General features: G+C 37.8%; 1 protein-coding gene and 1 non-coding gene across 2 annotated transcripts in view; both read right to left on the reverse strand.

Annotated features, from left to right (window-relative positions):
• Positions 1-22,809, reverse strand: part of ATRX (ATRX chromatin remodeler) — a 331,615-nt gene that overhangs the window by 260,186 nt on the left and 48,620 nt on the right. Inside the window, 1 exon segment of the mRNA XM_030306144.1 lies at positions 13,645-13,757. Within this exon segment, the coding sequence (XP_030162004.1) occupies positions 13,645-13,757 (113 nt within the window).
• On the reverse strand, positions 6,714-6,818 carry LOC115507986. Its single transcript, XR_003966894.1, has one exon. It is a non-coding gene; the product is annotated as a small nucleolar RNA U13 (small nucleolar RNA).

A 22,809-nucleotide genomic window follows, 5' to 3' on the forward strand; every position in this document is an offset into this window, starting at 1 on the left:
CTCGACCACAATCATAGAGAATACGCCACATCAAAAATGATAGAAAGGATGCAGACATGGTTAGTAACCAAAGTGACCCAAGAGACTGCAGGAAGAAGGGAAACTGTAAACACAGAGAAGGGATAAGAGCAGAACCCACACCAGGCTCCCCAGGCATGGGGGACCTGCATTGGAAAGGCAAATCCCCCATATAACATTTGGCTTGAAAAGGTGAGGAACTTAACATTGTAACTTTTTATAACCAGTGGGCCTCAACACTTTGAACTTTAAAAATCAGCAGGCTTGGCTCTGGGAAAACCAGAGGGCAAGAGGAAACTGAGTCCCCGCCCTTAAAAGGGCCAGCATAACAAACAACCCTGTTGAGATATCACATAGAACCAGCAGTTTAAAAAACACCTGGGGTATACAGGAAGGAGATTTATTTATTTACTAATCTCAGAACCTGCACAGAAGGCACAGGGATCTTTCAGAGACTATTCTAAGAAAAGAATGGGCAGGCACCATTTTCCTCCCCAACCCCCAGTCCAGATACCCGGACACTTTCGGGAACTAGTGAACACTCTTGGGACCAGTGAATACTCTCCACCTAGCTTGCAAATAGCACACCATGCCCTCCACAAGAGTTCTGCAATGTAGCTCCAGGTCCTCTCCAGAGCAGATTAGTGCATAACTTGCTAATACCATGAACCCTACCCACACCACTACCTTTCCTGCCAATCTACCCTATTTGACACAATCCCAGCAAAAGTCCACCTAGAGTGGCACCATAAAACTGGCATTGTGCAAGCAGACCTAACAGTGGCTAGAACCAATACAAAGTGACTCATGCCCTGGGGAGAAGGACAAATAACCACACAGCCCAGTTCAACTGTGGCACCATCAGAGGGCTGAGGGCAGACAGCTGGCTGATGACAGGCCCTGCACACTGATGTAAGTCTCAGGGGACAACACAAGGAGAGTATTCTGTAGTTGAGTTCAGAGGGTACCCTGCAAATGTCTCATAGCAGGAGCCATTCCCAGACTGGCCCACTGACAACACAGGGACCAAACTCTGCCCATAAGAGGAAAAGGGAGCTTTGCATCTAACTGCACTGAAAAAAAAATGTGGCTCAGCCACAATAGTGTGCAAACAACATATATACAGGAGACACCCCCAAAACTCAAGGTTCTGGTGAACAGGGGACACCGCACTACACGGAACTACAGGACGTCTTCCTTATAAGGCCATTACTTACAAGCATAAGATACATTGACTTTCCTAACACACAGAGTTAGACAAAATGAGGAGAAAGAAGAATATGCCCCAAATGAAAAAAAAAACCTGACAGGTAGAGAGGCAAATGAAATGGAGATAAGTAATATGGCTAACAGAGAATTTAAACAAATGGTCCTAGAGATACTCACTGGAATTGAGAAAAGAGTAGATGATCTCAAGGAGACCCTCTACAAAGAGATAAAATATAAGAAAGAATGGGGTGCCTGAGTGGTTCGGTTAGGCGTCTGACTCTTGATTTTGGCCCAGGTCATGATCTCTCAGTTCGTGAGATATCGGAGATATCTGCACTAACAGCACAAAGCCTGCTTGGGATTCTCTCTCTCCCTCTCTGCCCCTCCCCCGCTCACATTCTCATTTTCTCTCTCTCTCAAAATAAATAAACTTAAAAAATAAAAATAATAGGGGCGCCTGGGTGGCGCAGTCGGTTAAGCGTCCGACTTCAGCCACGTCACGATCTCGCGGTCCGTGAGTTCGAGCCCCGCGTCAGGCTCTGGGCTGATGGCTCGGAGCCTGGAGCCTGTTTCCGATTCTGTGTCTCCCTCTCTCTCTGCCCCTCCCCCGTTCATGCTCTGTCTCTCTCTGTCCCAAAAATAAATAAACGTTGAAAAAATAAAAATAATAAAGAACCAAGCAGAGATGAAAAACTCAATAACTGAAATTAAAAATACACGAGGAGGGAATAAATAGTACACTGGAGGATGCAGAAAATGGATTAGTGACCTGGAAGACAGAGTAATAGAAGGCAGTCAAGCTGAACAAAGAAAGTAAAAAATTTTAAAAATGAGAATAGATTAAAGGAACTCAGAAACACCATCAAGCATAATAACATTTACATAATAGGGATTCCAGAAAGAGAAGAAAGATAAAATGGGGTAGAAAGTTTATCTGAAGAAATAATAGCTGAAACATTACCAAATGTGGGGAAAGAAACAAAAATCCAGATACATGAGGCACAGACAGCACGCCCAAAGTCAACCCAAGAAGGTCTACACCAAGACAAACGTAATTAAAATGGCAAAAAGTAGTGATAAAGAGAGGATTTTAAAAAGAACAGGAGAAAGCAGGTACATTCAAGGGAAACACCATAAGGCTATCAGCTGATTTTTCAGCAAAAACACTGAAGGCCAAAAGTAGGTGGCATGATTTAATCAAAGTGCTGAAAGGTAAAACCCTGCAAACAAGAATATTCTACCAGCAATGCTATCATTCAGAGTAGGAAACAAAGTTTCCAGACCAACAAAAAATTAAAGGAATTCATCACCACTAAACCAGTCTTACAAAAAATATTAAAGGGTATAATCTGAGTGGGAAGATTACATCGTAAGCAAGATAAAGAAAAAGAGGAAGCACAAAAGCAGTAAAATTAAGTACATCTATAAAAATCAGTCAAGGATTCACAAAACAAAAGGATGTAAAATAAGACACCATATATCTAAAACATAGGGGTGGGGAGAAAAAAGTAAAACTTCAGTGCTTTCGGTAGTGGTTCAAAATTAAGCAACCACCAACTTAATATAGACTGCTATATGCAGAGGATGTTATATATAAACATAATGATAGCCACAAATCAAAAGCTGGTAACAGATACGCAAAACATAAAAAGAAAGCAATCAAAGCACATCACTAATGAAAGGAAGCAAACAATGAGAGAGCAAAAGGAAAAAAAAGACAAAAACAACCATATAATAACAAAATGTCAATAAATACATACCTATTGATAATTACTTTGAATATAAATTGACTAAATGCTCCAATCAAAACAAATCGGGTAACAAAATGGATAACAAAGCAAGATCCAGCTGTGTGCTACCTACAAAAGACTCATTTCAGACCTAAAGACACATGCATGTTGAAGGTGAATGGATGCAAACACTTATCATATGAATGGAAGTGAAAAGAAAGCTAGGGTAGCAATATTTATATACATCAAAATAGACTTTAAAACAAAGACTGTAACAAGAGACAAAAAAGGACACAACATGATCATGAAGGGAAAAATTCAACAAGAAAACGTTAACAATTGCAAATATGTATTATTAACCCAACATGATAGCATCCAAAAGCACAAAGCAGCCAATAACAAACAAAGGAAGTAACTGACAGTAACACAATAATAGTAAGGGACTTCAACTCCCAACTTACAACAATAGATAGATCATCCAAACAAAAAATAAAATCAGAAAGTAACCAATGGCTTTGAAGGACACACTGGACCAGATGAATCTAACAAGTATGTCCAGAACATTCCATCCTAAAACTACAGAATACAGATTCTTTTCATATACACATAGAACATTCCCCACACAACAGATCACGTGTTAGGCCACAAAACAAGTTTCAAAAACATCAAAAAGATGGGGGCGCCTGGGTAGCTCAGTCAGCTGAGTGTCTGATTGTTGATTTCAGCTCAGGTCATGATCTCACATTTCGTGGGTTCAAGTCCGGTGTCAGGTTTTGCACTATCAGCACAGAGCCTACTTAGGGTTCTCTCTCTCCTCCTCTCTGTGCCCCTCCCTCACTAGCGTTATCTCTCTATCTCAAAATAAATAAATAAACTTAAAAAGAAAAGATGAAGTCATACCATGCATCTTTTCCAAACACTATGAAACTAGAAATTAACCACAAGAAAAAAATGTGGAGAACACATAAACACATGGAGATTAAATAACATGCTAATAAACAATAAGGTCAACCAAGAAATTAAAGAGGAAATAAAAACAAATGAAAATAAATGAAAATAAAAACACAATGGTCCAAAATCTTTCACATGCAGTAAAAGATGTTCCAAGAGGAAAGTTTATGGCAAAACAGGCCTACCTTAAGAGGTAAGAAAAATCTAAAATAAAAAACCTAAACTTATACCTAACGGAGCTAAGAAAAAAAAAAAAAGAATCACAAATGAAACCCAAAACAGGTAAAAGAAAGGAAATAAAAATAAGAGCAGAAACAAACAAAAAAGAAACTAAAAAAACAATACAACACATCAATGAAACCATAAGCTGGTTGTATGAAAAGATTAACAAAATTGATAAACCTTTATCCAGACTCATCAAAAAATAAAGAGAACTCAAAATTAGAAAAGAGGAGAAATAAAAAAGCAACTGAACAGAAATACAAAGGATTAGAAGAGAATAGTATGAAAAAGTATATGACAACAAATTCGTACAACCTAGAAGAAATGGATAAATTCCTAGAAACATATAACCTCCCAAAATTGAATCAGGAGAAGTAAAACTGAATTTGAGAAGACTAATTACCAGCAGTAAGGTTGAATCAGTATTCAAAAAACAACCAACAAACAAAAGTCCAGGACCAGATGATGTCACAGGTGAATTCTACCAAACATTTAAAGAGTTTAGGTGCGCCTGGGTGGCTCAGTCGGCTAAACGTCTGACTTGGGCTCAGGTCATGATCTTGCGGTCCGTGAGTTCGAGCCCCACCCCGGGCTCTGTGCTGACAGCTCAGAGCCTGGAGCCTGCTTTGGAGTCTGTGTCTCCCTCTTGCTCTGCCCCTCCCCCACTCATGGTCTCTCTCTCTCTCTCTCTCTGTCTCTCTCTCTCTCTCTCTGTCAAAAATAAATAAACATTAAAAAAATAATAATAAAACAATAAAGAGTTTAATACCAGGTTACCCAGGTAGCTCAGTTAAGCGCCGACTCTTGGTTTTGGCTTGGGTCATGAACTCACAGTTTTGAGTTAGAGCCCCACGTCGGGCTATGTGCTAACATTTCGGAGCCTGCATGGAATTCTCTCTCTCCCTCTCTCTCTTCCCCAGCCCTGCTTTCTCTCTTTCTCAAAATAAACTTTAGAAAAAATTTTAAGGGACACCTGAGTGGCTCAGTCAGCTGAGCATCTGACTTCAGCTCAGGTCATGATCTCATCGCTCATGAGTTTGAGCCCCACGTCAGGCTCTCTGCTGACAGCACGGAGCCTGCTTCGGTTCCTGTCTCCCTCTCTCTGCCCCTCCCCAGCTAGTGCTTTCTCTATGTCTCAAAAATAAATAAAAACATCAAAAATGGGGCGCCTGGGTGGCTCAGTTGGTTAAGCGTCCAACTTTGGCTCAGGTCATGATGCTGCGGTTTGTGCGTTCGAGCCCCACGTCAGCCTCTGTGCTGACAGCTTGCTCAGAGCCTGGAGCCTGCTCCGGATTCTGTCTCCCTTTCTCTCTGCCCCTCCCTTGCTCACACTCTGTATCTGTCAAAAATAAATAAACATTAAAAAATTTTTTTAAAGAGTTTAATACCTATTCTTCTCAAACTATTCCAAAAAATAAAAGAAAGAAAGCTTCCAATTTCATTCTATAAGGCCAGTGTTAACTCTGATACCAAAACCAGATAAAGATACCACTAAAAAAAAAGAACTAAAGGCCAATATCCCCACTGAACATAGATGCAAAAATCTCTCAACAAAATATTAGCAAACTGAATCCCAATAATACATTTAAAAATTCGTTTACCATGATCAGGCAGGATTTATTCCTGGGATGCAAGTGTGGTTCAATATTCACAAATCAATTAACATGATATACCACATTCACAAGAGAAAGGATTAAAAAATATGATAATTTCAAAAGATGCAAAAAATGTCTGACAAAGTACAACATCCATTCATGACAAAAATCCTCAACAAAGTAGCTTTAGAGGAAACAAACCTCAAAAATAACAAAGGCCATTTATGAGAAACCCGCAGCTAACTGTGGAAAGGGGAGCTTTTCCCCTAAGGTCAGGAATAAGACAAGGATGCCTTGCACTTTTATTCAACATAGTACAAGACGTCCTAGCTGGGGTGCCTGGGTGGCTCAGTCGGTTAAACATCAGACTTCAGCTCAGGTCACAATCTCAGTCTGTGAGTTCGAGCCCCGCGACAGGTTCTGTGCTGACAGCTCAGAGCCTGGAGCCATCTTTGGATTCTGTGTCTCCCCCTCTCTCTGCCCCTCCCCTTCTCATGTTCTGTCTCTGTCTCAAAAATAAATAAAAACATTTTAAAAAATTTAAAAAAAGAAGTCCTAGCCACAGCAATCAGACAACAAGAAGAAAGAAAAGGCACCCAAACTGTTAGGAAGAAGTAAAATTTTCACTATTAGCAGATAATATGATACTTTCTAGAGGAAACCCTAAAGACTCCAACAAAAAAAACTACTAGAACTGATATAAGAATTCATTAAAGTCTCAGGATACAAAATCAATCTACAGAAATCTGTTGCATTTCTACACACTAATAATGAAGTACAAAAAAAAAGATTAAGAAAATAATCCCACTGACAATTTTACCAAAAACAAGAAGATACCTAGGAATAAACCTAAACAAAGAGTTAAAAGATCTATACTCTGAAATCTACAGAACAGTTATGAAAGAAGTTGAAGAGGACACAAAGAAATGGAAAAACATTCCATACTCATGGAATGGAAACAAATATTGTTTTTTTTTCCCCAAGTTCACGTCAGACGGGTAACGTGCCAAGGTGGTAACAAAGGTTTAGGGGAGGCACATGCCACACAATGGTGTGAACACCCAATCATCATGCTTATGAACTACAAAAGGTTCCAGAACAAATGCTATTAAAATGTCTATATTACTCAAAGCAATCTACATGTTTAATGCAATCCCAGTCAAATAACCAAGAGCATTTTTCATAGAACTAGAAAGAACATTCCTAAAATTTGTATGGAACCACAGAAGTCCCTGAATAACTAAAGCAATCTTGAAAAAGAAGAACAAAACTGGAGGTATCACAACCCCAGATTTCAAGATATGTTACAAAGCTGTAGTAATCAAAAACAGTATGGTACTTCCATAAAAACAAATATATAGATCAATGGAACAAGACAGCCCAAAAATAAATCCAAGATTATATGGTTAATTTTCATATAAAGGAGGCAAGAATATGCAATGGGAAAAAAAACAGCCTCTTCAACAAATGATGCTGGGAAAATTGGACACCTATATGCAAAAGAATTAAACTGGAACACTTTCTGACACCATAAACAGAAATAAACTCAAAATGGATTAAAGATCTAAATGTGAGACCTGAAACTATAAAAATCCTAGAAGAGTGCACAGGCAGTAATTTCTCTGAGATCCACCATAACAACACTTTTCTAGAGGTCTTCCAAGGCACTTGTTTCCTGTGTAATACAATCACACAGAAAACAAAAGCAAAAATAAATTATTGGGACTACATCAAAATAAAATCCTTCTGCACAGCAAACAATCAACAAAACTAAAAGACAACCTACTGAATAGGAGAAGACATTTGAAAATGACATATCCAATAAAGAGTTAATATACAAAATATGTAAAGAACTTACACAACTCGGGGCACCTGGGTGGCACAGTCGGTTAAACGTTCAACTTTGCCTCAGGTCATGATCTCACAGCTCATGAGTTCGAGCCCCACATCGGGCTCTGTGCTGACAGCTCAGAGCCTGGAGCCTGCTTCAGATTCTGTCTCCCTTTCTCTCTGTCCCTCCCTCCCTCTCCCTCCCTCTCTCTCTATCTCTCTCTCTCAAATACATAAACATTTAAAAAGTGTTAAATTTTTAATGTTTTATTTATTTTTGAGAAAGAAACAGAGTACAAGCGGGGGAGGGGCAGAGAGAGAGAGGGAGACACAGAATCCAAAGAAAGCTGCAGGCTCTGAGTTGTCAGCACAGAGCCCAACACGAGGCTCGAACTCATGAACCACAAGATCATGACCTGAGCTGAAGTCAGATGCTTAACTGATTGAGCCACCCAGGTGCCCCAACATTAAAAAAAAGTTAAAAAAAAAAAAAAAAAAAGAACTTACACAAATCAACACCAAAAAAAAACTACACAATAATCCAATTTTTTAAAAATGGGCAGAAGACACGAACAGACATTTTTCCAACGACAGAGATGGCCAACATGAAAAGATGCTCAACATCATTCATCATCAGGGAAATGCAAATGAAAACCACAATGAGATATCACCTCACACCTGTCAGAATGGCGGAAATTTAAAACATGAGAAACCACAAGTGTTTGCTAGGATATGAAGAAAAAGGTACACTTGTGCACTGTTGGTGGGAATGGAAACTGGTATAGCCACTATGGAAAACCATATAGAGGTTCCTCAAAAATTAATAATACAATCACCATATGCTCCAGTAATTCCACTACTGGGTATTTACCAAAAAAATATATAAAAACACTAACTTGAAAAGATATGCACACACTTATGTTTATTGGAGTATTATTTACAATACCCAATATATGGAAGCAACCCAAGTGTCCATCAATAGATGAATGGATAAAGACAATGTGGTACGTATATACAATGGAATATTACTCAGCCATAAAAAAGAATGAAATCTTACCATTTGCAACAACATGGATGATCTAGAGGGTATAGTATTAAGCGAAATAAGTCAAAGAAAGACAAATACCATATGATTTCACTCATATGTGGAACTGAAGAAAACAAAGAAAAAAAGTAACAAACAAATGACTCTTAAACATAGAGAATAAACTGGTGTTTACCAGAGGAGAGATGGGTAGATGAAGTAAGTAAAAGAGACTAAGAGTACTCTTAATGTAAAGAATTGTGGAATCACTATATTGTACACCTGAAAATAATATAAAACTGCATGTTAATTATATCAGAATTTAAAAATTAATTTAAAAAATAAGAATGTCAAAATCAACTTATGAAAACAGAATACATATATCCGCTTTCTCTGTGAAAGGGCCTGGAAGCAAAGACTTCCTGGTGGCAATGAGAACATCATATAACCAGATGTTGGTTTCTAAACACATTATCTCATTAAAATGAATCAGAACTCCTTGGAGAAATAACTGATTCTTGGGTTAGGAAAAAGACAGTGCAAAGTAAACATTCAACATCTCATAAGGGCAGAAAGTAATGAAGTGCTCTAGAATGAGGACTTTTCAAAAGATCAGCGGAAGCCATACAGAAGGGGCTCCCACTGGCCAACAGTGATACAAAAGAGCACTGAAATAAATAATGATAGGGGCACCTGGGTGGCTCAGTCGGTTAAGTGTCTGACTTTAGCTCAGGTCATGATCTCACAGTTCATGGGTTTGAGTCCCCCATCAGGCTTGTGCTGACAACTCGGAGCCTGGTACCTGCTTCGGACACTGTGTCTCCCTCTCTCTCTGCCCCTCCCCTACTCATGCTCACTCACTCACTCTCTCTCAAAAATAAACATTAAAAAAAGTTTAATGATAGAATTATTCTTGGCAAAGAAAGAAATTACTACATACTAATATAATCAAATGAAGAGAGAATGGCATGTAAAGCCCTCCCTTATAGTAATATACCATCTAAAACATAGAAGTATAGATTATCAGCATTTGGAACTCACCAAAGTAATACATCATTAGCAGAGAATCATGAATGGATACTGTAGTATGCAGAATTTCTACAAATGGCCCCCCAAAATTTCATGCCCCACAATATCCAGAATCTGTGAATGTGAGGAAATGCTACTTCAATGATTGTGCTATATAAAATGGCACAGCTGGCCTTAAAAATTGGGAGGCGGGGGGCACCTAGGTGGCTCAGTCAGTTAAGCATCCGAGTTTGGCTCAGGTCATGATCTCACAGTCCGTGAGTCCTAGCCCTGCATCAGGCTCTTTGCTGACAGCTTGGAGCCTGGAGCCTACTTCGGATTCTGTGTCTCCTCTCTCTCTGCCCCTCCCCTGCTCACACTCTGTTTTTCTCTCTCAAAAATAAATAAACATTAAAAAAATTGGAGGGAGGGGTGAAAGGGATTTGGCTAATCACATGAGTCCTTAACAGTGGGTAAAATTCTCCAGATGGTGGCAGAATTGACAGAAGTAAGCAGAAGAGTTAGAGAGATACAAATCATGAGAAAGACTCAACATGCTGTTGCTACCTTTGAATATGGAGGGGGTCATGTGAGAAGAAATACAAATAGCCTTAAGAAGCTGAGAGGATCTTGTCCAATGACCACAAAGAAATGGGAACCTCAGAAGTACAACCACAAGGACTTGAATTCTGCCAACAATCTGAATGAGCACAGAAATGGATTTTCCCACAGAGCCTTCAAAAAGGAATACAGTCTTTATGTTTTTAAGTTTATTTATTTATTTTCTGAGAGACAGAGACATAACATGTGAGCCAGGGATGGGCAGAAAGAGGGAGAGAGAATCCCAAGCAGATTCTGCACTATTAGCGCAAAGCCCAATGCAGGGCTCAAACTCATAAACTGTTGAGATCGTCACCAGAGCTGAAACCAAGAGTCGGATGTTTAACTGACTGAGTCACCCAGGCACCCCAGAAAGGAACAGTCATTTTTTTTATGTTTATTTTTGAAGGAGAGAGAGAAAAAGAGTGTGAGCAGGGGAGGGGAGAAGAGAGAGACACAGCCTAAAATTTTTTTAATGTTTATTTATTTTTGGAAGAGAGAGAGAAAAAGAACATAGTCTTAATGACACTTTCACTTTAGCCCTGTGATACCATGGGCAGAGGCCAGAAAAGGTCACTGGACTCCTGACCTACAGAAATGTGAAATAATACATTTGGATTATTGGAAGCTGCCATGCTTGTGTTAATTTGCAACAGAAAACACATAAATTAACTTTTGATGATGAAAAAGAATACCTAGTTTCACAGTAATCTCCTACAAATTACTTATTAGTTACAAAGGAATAAATCATTAAGTTTACAGTGGATTAATCTAGCAAATCAACCATAACAAAGTATCCTAAGTTAACATCACCAATAAAAGAAAAAAATTAGAAATTGTGGTTTATATACACAATGGAATACTACGTGGCAATGAGAAAAAATGAAATATGGCCTTTTGTAGCAACGTGGATGGAACTGGAGAGTGTAATGCTAAGTGAAATAAGCCATACAGAGAAAGACAGATACCATATGGTTTCACTCTTATGTGGATCCTGAGAAACTTAACAGGAACCCATGGGGGAGGGGAAGGAAAAAAAAAAAAAAAGAGGTTAGAGTGGGAGAAAGCCAAAGCATAAGAGACTCTTAAAAACTGAGAACAAACTGAGGGTTGATGGGGGGTGGGAGGGAGGGGAGGGTGGGTGATGGATATTGAGGAGGGCACCTTTTGGGATGAGCACTGGGTGTTGTATGGAAACCAATTTGTCAATAAATTTCACATATATAAAAAAAAAAAAAACTAAAAAAAAAAAAAACTAAAAAAAAAAAAAATTACAGGGGTGCCTGGGTGGCTTAGTCAGTTAAGCATCTGACTTCATCTCAGATCATGATCTCACAGTTCATGGATTCAAGCCCTGTGTCGGGCTCTGTGCTGACAGCTCAGATCTTGGAGCCTGCTTCAGATTCTGTGTCACCCTCTCTGTGCCCCTTCCCCTCTTGCGTGCTGTCTCTCTCTCAAAAATACATACTATTATTTTTAAAAAGTGTTATAAAAAGAAAAAAATTACAGGGGCACCTGGGTGGCTCAGTCGGCTAAGCATCTGACTCTTGATTTCAGCTCAAGACATCATGGTTCATGGGTTTGAGCCCTGCATCGGGCTCTGTGCTGATAGTGGGGAACCTGCTTGGGATTCTCTGCTTCCATCTCTCTCTACCCCTCTCTTGCTTGTTCTCTCTCTCTCAAAAATGAATAAAAACTTTAAAAAAAGGAAAAAAATTACATCATGTGTCTTGTGAGATGATGTATTGACAACAACACAGCACCACTTACATAGTAACCTTGACCAAAAAAATAAATAAGTAACCTGAATCTACCTATTCAAACAAATTCACATCAAGGGTCACCAATGTAATAGACCTTTGCATTTCAAAATTGTCATGGTTCCAACAGAGAAACGGTTTTAGATTTGAAAAGACTAAAGAGACCACTATACACAATATGTTATCTTCAAGCAGATCCTTGACTTGGGAGGAACAACTTATCTATAAAAACTGTTGGGGCAATTTCTGAATTAAGAATAGGGACTTTGGATTAGATAACACTACATATTTAGTTTTACCCACTTACTTACCCTTCCCATTATTATTCATTAATTTCTGTATTTTGGTATTGCCATTTCAAATTATTTTCCTTCTGATTAAAAAAAAGCCTTTAGTGGGGCGCCTGGGTGGCTCAGTCAGTTGAGCGTCCGACTTCGGCTCAGGTCATGATCTCACAGCTCGTGAGTTCAAGCCCTACGTTGGGCTCTGTGCTGACAGCTCAGAGCCTGGAGCCTGCTTCGGATTCTGTATCTCCCTCTCTCTCTGCCCCTAACCCACTCGCATTCTGTCTCTGTCTCTCTCAAAAATAGATAAACATTAAAAAAATTTTTTTTTAATAAAATAAAAATTTAAAAAAGACTTTAGTATTTCAACTAGTGTAGGTCTACTAACATGGAGTTCTCACTTTTTTTCTATATTAATTTCACCTTCACTTTTGAAAGACATTTTCACTGAATATAGAGTACCAAGATGGCAATTATTTTCATTTGGTACTTTAAAGTCATGTAGCTTCTATCATTCATGTATGCTATCACTGTTATTGCTATTCCCTTTGAAAGCAATGAATTTTTTCCTCTGCCTGCTTCTAGGTTTTTCTCTTGGTTTTGTTGTTGTTGTTGTTGTTATTTTGATCTTTAGGAGTTTAATTTTCTCTCCTTGTGGAACTCTAATTACATATATGGTTAACTTCTCACTGTGGTCTACCTCTACTATACTTTTTGTACCAATTTTATCTGCGGTGCACATGCATGTATATATGTGTGTGTATGTGTGTGTATTCAGTTCTTCTATATATATGTAGCTACCCATGAAAACCTGAAAATAAGTGATCATCACATGATACAGGATACTTTTAAAAAGTAGAAAAGGAGGGACAAAGGAGATGTTAAGTCTTATTTATACAAAAAAATATACCAATTCTACTCAGAGAAGTTATCAAACATAAAAATTTAACTCATAATACACAAACAACTGCTAAGATAATTTATTTCTATACTGCTCCCGCCTCTTCTAATACTACCTATTTTTCATAGTGACATTTATCACCCACTCTAGAAGACATCTCCATTAGGCATAAAACCATAAGTACATCATTCTCTAAGCACCTATAACCACACAACCTACATTTTATTTATCTAAATTAAAATCTCCAACATCAGGAGCACCTGGGTGACTCAGCTGGTTGAGCATCCTGACTCTTGATTTCTGCTTGGGTCATGGGATCAAACCCTGCATCAACACAGAGCCCACCTGGGATTCTCTCTCTCTCTCTCTCAAATGAAATAATTCTCTAATATCAGATATTAGCTAAATACTAAATACATAAGAGCTATTAAAGCTTTTGCTAGCTTCTCCCTCCCTCCCAAAAATGAATGGAAAATAGACTAGAAGATATTGCATATTATTTTTCAATTTACCTGTGCTTTGGTTCATCACAAGTCTTGGAGGAGAACTTGTTTCTTCAGATTCTTCTGATGAGTGTGCCAGGAAGTCATGAAGCTTCTGCACCAATGTATTCAACTTGCTTTCACTATTAAAACAAAAAATTTAAAGAACTTCCTTAATTAGCTTGTCATGTATTTAATCAAGTGTAAGGGTCTAACAAACTGAAAACATATCTATACTGTAAGTCATCTGAAAGAAAGCATATTCAATATAAAAATTAAAAAAATGAATGTTAATTATTTCAGTAAGGATTTAAAAATATAAACAATCCAACCTACTTTATACTTACCCAGGATCAAAATATAATTTAAGGAAAAAGCTGATGAGATTTTGCTCTACATCGTTTAGAATCATAATTGAGTAATGTATCGAATATATTTACTAAACACTCCCTGGAAAGCTTCTACAGTTTTTTTGTTTATCATTCTGTCTTCTGCTTGTCACAGAATAATTGTATAAATGATACAAAGATGAATAAAATTTAAAACAGGACTTAGAAGAGCTCACAGATTCCCAGGGAAATATTTATGCAGCTTAACTGTTACAGCATATCCTGCTAAGTTATATAATAGGTACATCTGTAATCCAACAGAGTTATACAAGTTAAAATTTAAAAATGCACAAAAATAAACATGTACCCCAATTCTAGTATGTTTTCCTAAACTTTTAAAAGATGAAAAATAGATAAAACTCACTTCATTGAAATTTAAAACTTTTGTGCATTAAAAGATAACATCAAGAAAGTAAAGAGAAAATCCATACAACTAAAGAAAACTATCTTCAAATCATATATCTGAAAAGATATTAATAGCCTTTTATATAATATATATCCTTTAATAAGACAATATATATCCTTTAAAATGATTTTTATACTTTTAATAAAGAATTTTTACAATTAAAAGAATAAAAGAAGACCCAATTTAAAAATGGGCAAAGGACTTAGATATACATTTCCCCAAAGAAGATATACAAAGGGCCAGTAAACACATGAAAAATGCAGGGGCACCTGGGTGGCTCAGTCGGTTAAGCGTCCAACTTTGGCTCAGGTCATGATCCTGTGATTCATGTGTTTGAGCCCCGTGTCAGGCTCTGTGCTAACAGCTCAGAGGCTGAAACCTGCTTCAGACTCTGTGTCTCCCTCTCTCTGCCCCTCCCCTGCTCATACTCTGTCTGTCTCTCTCTCTCTCAAAAATAAATAAAACATTTATACACATGAAAAATGCTCAAGATTATGAGTCATTAGGACAATGCATTAGGTGCCTGGGTGGCTCACTGGGTAGAGCTTCCAACTCTTGATTTCACTCAGGTCGTGATCTCACAATTTGTGGGATCAAGCCCCGCTACTGGGTCTGCAATGACAGCACACAGCATGCTTCAGATTCTCTTCCTCTATGCCCCTCCCATGCACATGCACACACTCTCTCTGCCTCAAATAAACACTTTTTTTAAAAAAGGAAAATGCAAATCAAAACCATAGTAAGATACCACTCTTTAGAGTGGATATAATTTTTAAAATGAAAAATAAGAGTTGGCAAGTGTGTAAAGAAATTGGAACCCAAATACATTGCTGGTAGAGATGTAAAATGGTATAGGCACTATAAAAATGTTTAGTGGTAACTCAAAAAGTTAAACATAAAGTTTCCAAATGACTCAGTAATTCCATTCCTAGATATATATCCAAGGGAATAAAATCACATGCCCACACAAAAAATACTGTACACAAATGGTCATGGCAATGTTCATAATAGCCAACAAAAGGAGAAAGTACCCAAATGTCCACCAACTGCTAAACAATGGAATATTCTATCCCAATAAAAAGGAAAGAAATATTCATCCTAAAGCATGCTAAAGCATGGATGATCATTGGAAACATTATGCTAAAAAAGGCAAATGCAAAATGCCACATATTGGATGATTCCATTTATAGATATAAAATGTCCAATATATGCAATTCTATAAAGACAATAAGATTAGTAACTGCCAGGGGATAGAGGAAGTGGGGTATTGGGAGGTATGTGTTATTTTGGGGAGGCAATGAAAATTTTCTAGAATTACAAAGTGTGACAGTTGCACAATATTGTAAATTTGCTAGAAAAAAACATTAAATTCTAAACTAAGTTGATGTAAACCGTGAATTTTATGTGAATTTTCTCAATAAAAATTGCAAAGAGAGGAAGATATTCAAGAATCCATTTATATATTTAAAGGTAATACCTGCATATACACTTCCAAAAAATCCATAACAAAAATTTAAAAGGCAAACTAACTTGAAAATAAGAATGTAAAAACATCCTCATTAGATTTTCTAAAAATACTAAATTCCTAGTAAGTAAGTGAATAAAAAGAAACAACTTTTTAAAAGGGAATACAACGGAGTAACAAAAAATTGGAAGAAAAAGCACTACAACCTCACTAGTAATCAACAGAATGAAAATTAAAACACTGTGAATCAAGTAACAGTTGTTATCAGTCCTTCCTGGGCCAGGTACCACCACCATTCATGCAGTGCACTAGGCCCACCCCAAGGCCAGTAGCCCCCTCTGCATCATTTTCCTATGTTTGGTTAGGGAGAACCCAGGATATTAAGGGAAAGAAAAAGAAATGAGATATACCAGACATAACTGCAACTATTTTGTTTCAATGAAGAAAGTTATTTTACAAAGTTCCAAAACAAACTTGCCTCTAGAATAAAGATACCAAGAGTGTATGATTTCTACTTTTTCCCATAACCTTGCTTTGGAAAAGTTAAATGTACAAAAAATTATCGAGTTACTCCGAGTCCTTAATCTTAAATTAGAAAATGGAACCAGATCAAAAGATACTATGTATCAACCCATGGCACACAGAATTTCTTGTAACCAAAATTCAAAAATAAGAATATCGTTCTATATTCTTGTCCCATCAACAGATTATAAAAGAGAAAAAAGTTATTCTTTAGAAAAGAGTACAGCAAACCAACAAAATAGTGATTTTTCTCACTCATTCCAACCACAAAGCCAGCTATCACATGAATCCATTCTGTAGCTGACCAAGGTCAGGACTGTGGATAAGTCAGCACAACCCATTAATATTACTACTACCACGTGTAAAAATTATAACAATTGAATACAATCAGTAGAACTTTCTCCTTCTGTGAAGGATAGCACTTTTAGGCATAAACATGTTTGTCTTATATTATAAATTAAGAAACCAGGTAGAAGCCCAATGGTAAGAACATGTGGATACTTAAAAAATTTTGCTCATTCTTTTGAAAAATCTTCTTTGAGGTGGGTGGGATTTTTGCAAACAGCTAAATGTCATTTAGAGTCAAATATGGTGAATTATCAGGTTGGATAAAATAACTTTTTTGCCGAAATCTCAAATATTCCTTAACATTTTCTTGCATGACTTCTACATTGACTACAAAAGGAGAGTTCTCAAAATGTCCTCAGGAATAACATCATCACTGATATCAGTATGGCCTACTGAGAAGGGAAGTACCCATCTGCATATAGAAGCTCTGATGTCACCTTTTAAAATCTGCCTCCTTTCTAGAATCACATTTTTTTAAGCTTACTTTTTTTAATGTTTATTCATTTTTCAGAGAAACATAGTGCAAGCGGGGGAGGGGGGAGGGGCAGAGAGAGAGTGAGACACAGAATCCCAAGCAGGCTCCAGGCTCTGAGCTATCATCACAGAGCACAACATGGGGCTCTAACTCATGAACTGCAAGATAATGACCTGAGCCAAAATCAAGAATACATGCTTAACCAACTGAGCCACACAGGCACCCCTGGAAACAGTATTTTAAACACAACAAACCATTTAAGGAGAGACAGACCAAGTGTGAGCAGGGGAAGGGCAGAAAGAGAGGGAGACACAGAATCCCAAGCAAGCTCCAGGCTCTGAGCTGTCATCACAGAGCCCGATGCAGGGCTCGAACTCACGAACTACAAGGTCATAACTGCAAGGTCATGACCTGAGCCAAAGTCGGACACTTAACCAACTGAACCACCCAGGTGCCCCCCCAACAAACCATTTAAAATGTGACACTTATCAATACTTTTGTAAACTAAACAATCTTCCTAAGGCAAAACTGCATACATTAATTTATTAGTTTCATAACTGTGAACTATTACAAAGGATACTTGTATTAAATCCAGACATGATTGTCACTCTCTTCATCCCTCTACCAAAACATGAAGCTAACTCAACCAGTACTATATATGTTACTTAACTGTAGGTCCTAGTCCTTAAAACAATCTTTTTAAGAGCGGTTAAAAATCTGCATTGAGGGGGATGCCTGGGTGGCTCAGTCGGTTGAGCATCCAACTTTGCCCCAGGTCATCATGATCCCGCACTTCGTGGGTTCGAGCCCTGCATCGGGCTCTGTGCCGAAGGCTCGGAGCCTGGAGCCTGCTTTAGATTCTGTGTCTCCCTCTCTCTCTGCCCCTCCCCTACTCTGTCTGTCTGTCTCCCAAAAATAAACATAAAAAAATTTAAAAATTAAAAATCTCCATTGAGGAAGAATGTGTACCGCCTTCATGCTCACAGTTAACACAATTATAACATGGGCTTGTTGCTGATGACCTGTAAAAACTGATCTATCTGCCAGTGGATCATAAAAACTTTAATTCGTACTGTAAGGTAACCATATCATGAATGACTAGACTTTAGACAAATTTTGAGTCCTAATGTCAGTATTTTTAACTAAGGGCTGTGTTCTTTCCCTTGAATGTGTTACTAATTTTTTTCCATGAATAACTGTGGAATTACAAAAATTTTATGTGTACTCTTTTGTACTTTTATTTTGGAGATGTATATGCATAGAGGAACTAGCCATTTTTTGAATTAAATTTTTCATTTTGAGATAAATGGAGAGTGACATGCAGTTTTAAAAAAGATTCTGTGTATTCATTACCCAGTTTGCCACAATGGTAATGTATTTAAAAAAACTATTTTTCACATTTAATCCATTCATGCATCTGTTCCCATAGATGGGCTGCTGTGTTTAAGGCACAGCCATGGACCACACAGTCTCTAAAATTTGGTAATATGATGATGGGTGTGATCATATTGACCAAAATAGGTTTTTTAATGGAAAAAAGAATGGCAAACAATTTAAAATTTTTTGTTCACTTCATGACTATTTAAAATAGCATGTTATCCAAAGTGGAAAGAGTTAAATTATTTCTGTTCACAGATGGCTTCTTATATGTAGAAAATGGCTCCTGGGTAGCTCAGTTGGTTAAGCATCTACTCTTGATTTCGGCTCAGGTCATGAACCCAGGGATCTTGGGATCAAGCCCCACATTGGGCTCCAGGCTGAGAGTGGAGTCTGCTTAAGGTGGAGCCTGCTTAAGATTTTCTTTCTCTCTCTCTCCCTCCCTCTTTCCCCTCCCCCCACCTCATGCACTCTCAAAAAAAAAAAAAGTTCAAGATGTCACAAAAAAATTGAGATAGTTAAATAAATTCAGTAAACTTAGTGGATACAGTATCAACCACAAGAACTAATTGCATTTCTACACACTAACAATGAACAGTCCAAAAAGGAAATTAAGAAAACAATTCCATTTACAATAGCATCAGAAACAATATTTTGGAATAAATTTAATCAAGGAGGCAAAAGACTTAAACACTGAAAACTGCAAAACAGCAATGTTTTCATTGTTGAAATTGAAGACACAAATAAATGGAAATATAGTTTCTATGGGTTAGAAAAAATTAATATGACAATACTACACAATACTAAAAGTTAAAATGACAATACTACACAAATGACCTAGAAATTCATTTCAACCCTATCAAAATCTCAACAGCATATTTTGCAGAAAACAGAAAAGGCCATCCTAAAATTCATGGGGAAGCTCCAGGAATCACAAATAACCAAAACAATCATGAAAAAGAACAAATTTGGAGAACTCACACTTCCTGATTTCAAAACTAACTGCAGAGCTAAAATAAATGAAACAGTACAGTATTGACATAAGGACAAACTCATAGGCCAATGGAACAGAAACACCAAAACCCTTGTGTGCATATGGTCAATTGATTTTCACCAAAGGTGTCAAAATCATTCCATAGAGAAAGGGCAGTTCTTTCAATAAAAGGGCTGGAAAAATGGGATATCCACATGCCAAAGAATAAAGCTGGACCCTTACCTGATATAATAAAAATTAACATAAAAGGCAACAAAGAACTAAACATACTAGCTAAAACTATTAAATTACTCAATGAAAACACAGGAAAGAATCCTTGGGACATTGGATTTCGTGATGATTTTTCTTTTTTTATTTTTTTTAACATTTATTTTTGAGAGACAGAGAGAGAGAGCGTTGAATGGGGGAGGGGCATAGAGAGAGGGAGACACAGAATCTGAAGCAGGCTCCAGGCTCTGAGCTGTCAGCACAGAGCCTGATGCGGGACTTGAACTCACGACTGAGCCACCCAGGCGCCCCTGGATTTGGTGATGGTTTCTTGAACATGATATCAAAAGTACAATGCAACAATAGGAAAAAAAATAAACTGAATTTCACTAAAATGAAAAACTCCTGTGCATCAAAGGACACTATAAAGAGAGTGAAAAGACAACCCACAGATTATGAAAAAATATTTCCAAATCATATATCTGAAGTGGTATTAACATCCACAGTATTATATAAGAAAATCCCAGAACTCAACAACAAAAAACAAATTTAAGAATAGTCGATGGTCTTGAATAGATATTTCTCCAGAGAAAATGTACAAATATCCAATAAGCACACAAAAAGAGGCTTACAACACTATAGGGAAAACAAATCAAAACCAAAATGAGGTACCATTTCACACCCATTTTTATTACAAAAAAATGGGAAAAATGAGTGCTGATGAGAGTGTGGAGCTTTTACAACCCTGGGTGTATTGCTGGTAGGAATATCAAATGGTGCACCCACTGCAGAAAAACAATATGGTAATACCTCAAAAAGTTAAACAGAATTACCATATGACCCACGGCTCAGAGCCTGGAGCCTGCTTTGGATTCTGTGTCTCCCTCTCTCTCTGCCCCTCCCCCATTCATGCTCTGTCTCTCTCTGCCTCTCAAAAATAAAGAAACATAATAAAAACAATTTTTTAAAAGAATTACCTGGCACAAAAACAGACACACAGACCAATGGAATAGAATAGAAACCCCAGAACTAGACCCACAAACGTACGGCCAACTCATCTTTGACAAAGCAGGAAAGAACATCCAATGGAAAAAAGACAGCCTCTTTAACAAATGGTGCTGGGAGAACTGGACAGCAACATGCAGAAGGTTGAAACTAGACCACTTTCTCACACCATTTACAAAAATAAACTCAAAATGGATAAAGGACCTAAATGTGAGACAGGAAACCATCAAAACCTTAGAGGAGAAAGCAGGAAAAGACCTCTCTGACCTCAGCCGTAGCAATCTCTTCCTCGACACATCCCCAAAGGCAAGGGAATTAAAAGCAAAAGTGAATTACTGGGACCTTATGAAGATAAAAAGCTTCTGCACAGCAAAGGAAACAACCAACAAAACTAAAAGGCAACCAACGGAATGGGAAAAGATATTTGCAAATGACATATCAGACAAAGGGCTAGTATCTAAAATCTATAAAGAGCTCACCAAACTCCACACCCGAAAAACAAATAACCCAGTGAAGAAATGGGCAGAAAACATGAATAGACACTTCTCTAAAGAAGACATCCAGATGGCCAACAGGCACATGAAAAGATGTTCAGCATCACTCCTTATCAGGGAAATACAAATCAAAACCACACTCAGGTATCACCTCACGCCAGTCAGAGTGGCCAAAATGAACAAATCAGGAGACTATAGATGCTGGAGAGGATGTGGAGAAACGGGAACCCTCTTGCACTGTTGGTGGGAATGCAAATTGGTGCAGCCGCTCTGGAAAGCAGTGTGGAGGTTCCTCAGAAAATTAAAAATAGACCTACCCTTTGACCCAGCAATAGCACTGCTAGGAATTTATCCAAGGGATACAGGAGTACTGATGCATAGGGGCACTTGTACCCCAATGTTTATAGCAGCACTCTCAACAATAGCCAAATTATGGAAAGAGCCTAAATGTCCATCAACTGATGAATGGATAAAGAAATTGTGGTATATATACACAATGGAGTACTATGTGGCAATGAGAAAAAATGAAATATGGCCTTTTGTAGCAACGTGGATGGAACTGGAGAGTGTAATGCTAAGTGAAATAAGCCATACAGAGAAAGACAGATACCACATGGTTTCACTCTTATGTGGATCCTGAGAAACTAAACAGGAACCCATGGGGGAGGGGAAGGAAAAAAAAAAAAAAAGAGGTTAGAGTGGGAGAGAGCCAAAGCATAAGAGACTCTTAAAAACTGAGAACAAACTGAGGGTTGATGGGGGGTAGGAGGGAGGGGAGGGTGGGTGATGGGTGATGGGTACTGAGGAGGGCACCTTTTGGGATGAGCACTGGGTGTTGTATGGAAACCAATTTGTCAATAAATTTCATATATATAAAAAATAAAAAAAATAAAAAAAATAAAAAAAAATAAAAGAATTACCATATGATCCAGCAATTCCACCTCTAAGTATATATCCAAAAGAAAGTTGGAAATCAAACAAATATTTGCACACAAATGTTCATACCAGGATTATTTACAACGGCCAAAATCCATCAAAAATAGGTGAACGGAAAAATAAAAGGAATAAAAGGATGGGGCACCTGGGTGGCGCAGTCGGTTAAGCGTCCGACTTCAGCCAGGTCACGATCTCACGGTCCGTGAGTTCGAGCCCCGCGTCAGGCTCTGGGCTGATGGCTCAGAGCCTGGAGCCTGTTTCCGATTCTGTGTCTCCCTCTCTCTCTGCCCCTCCCCCGTTCATGCTCTGTCTCTCTCTATCCCAAAATAAATAAATAAACGTTGAAAAAAAAATTTTTAAAAAAAAGGAATAAAAGGAAATGATACTGCCAAAAAGAAATGAAATTCTGACACATGCTATAACATAAATGAATTTTTAAAACATACTAAATGAGCAAGCCAGACACAACAAAAGGAAAAATATGTAATTCCACTTGGTTGATGTTCCTTGAACAAATTCATAGAGACAGAAAGAATAGAGGGCTGGAAGGGGGAGGGAATGCAGTTATTGTTTAATG

Source organism: Lynx canadensis, chromosome X (genome assembly GCF_007474595.2).
Source record: "Lynx canadensis isolate LIC74 chromosome X, mLynCan4.pri.v2, whole genome shotgun sequence".
Taxonomy (NCBI): domain Eukaryota; kingdom Metazoa; phylum Chordata; class Mammalia; order Carnivora; family Felidae; genus Lynx; species Lynx canadensis.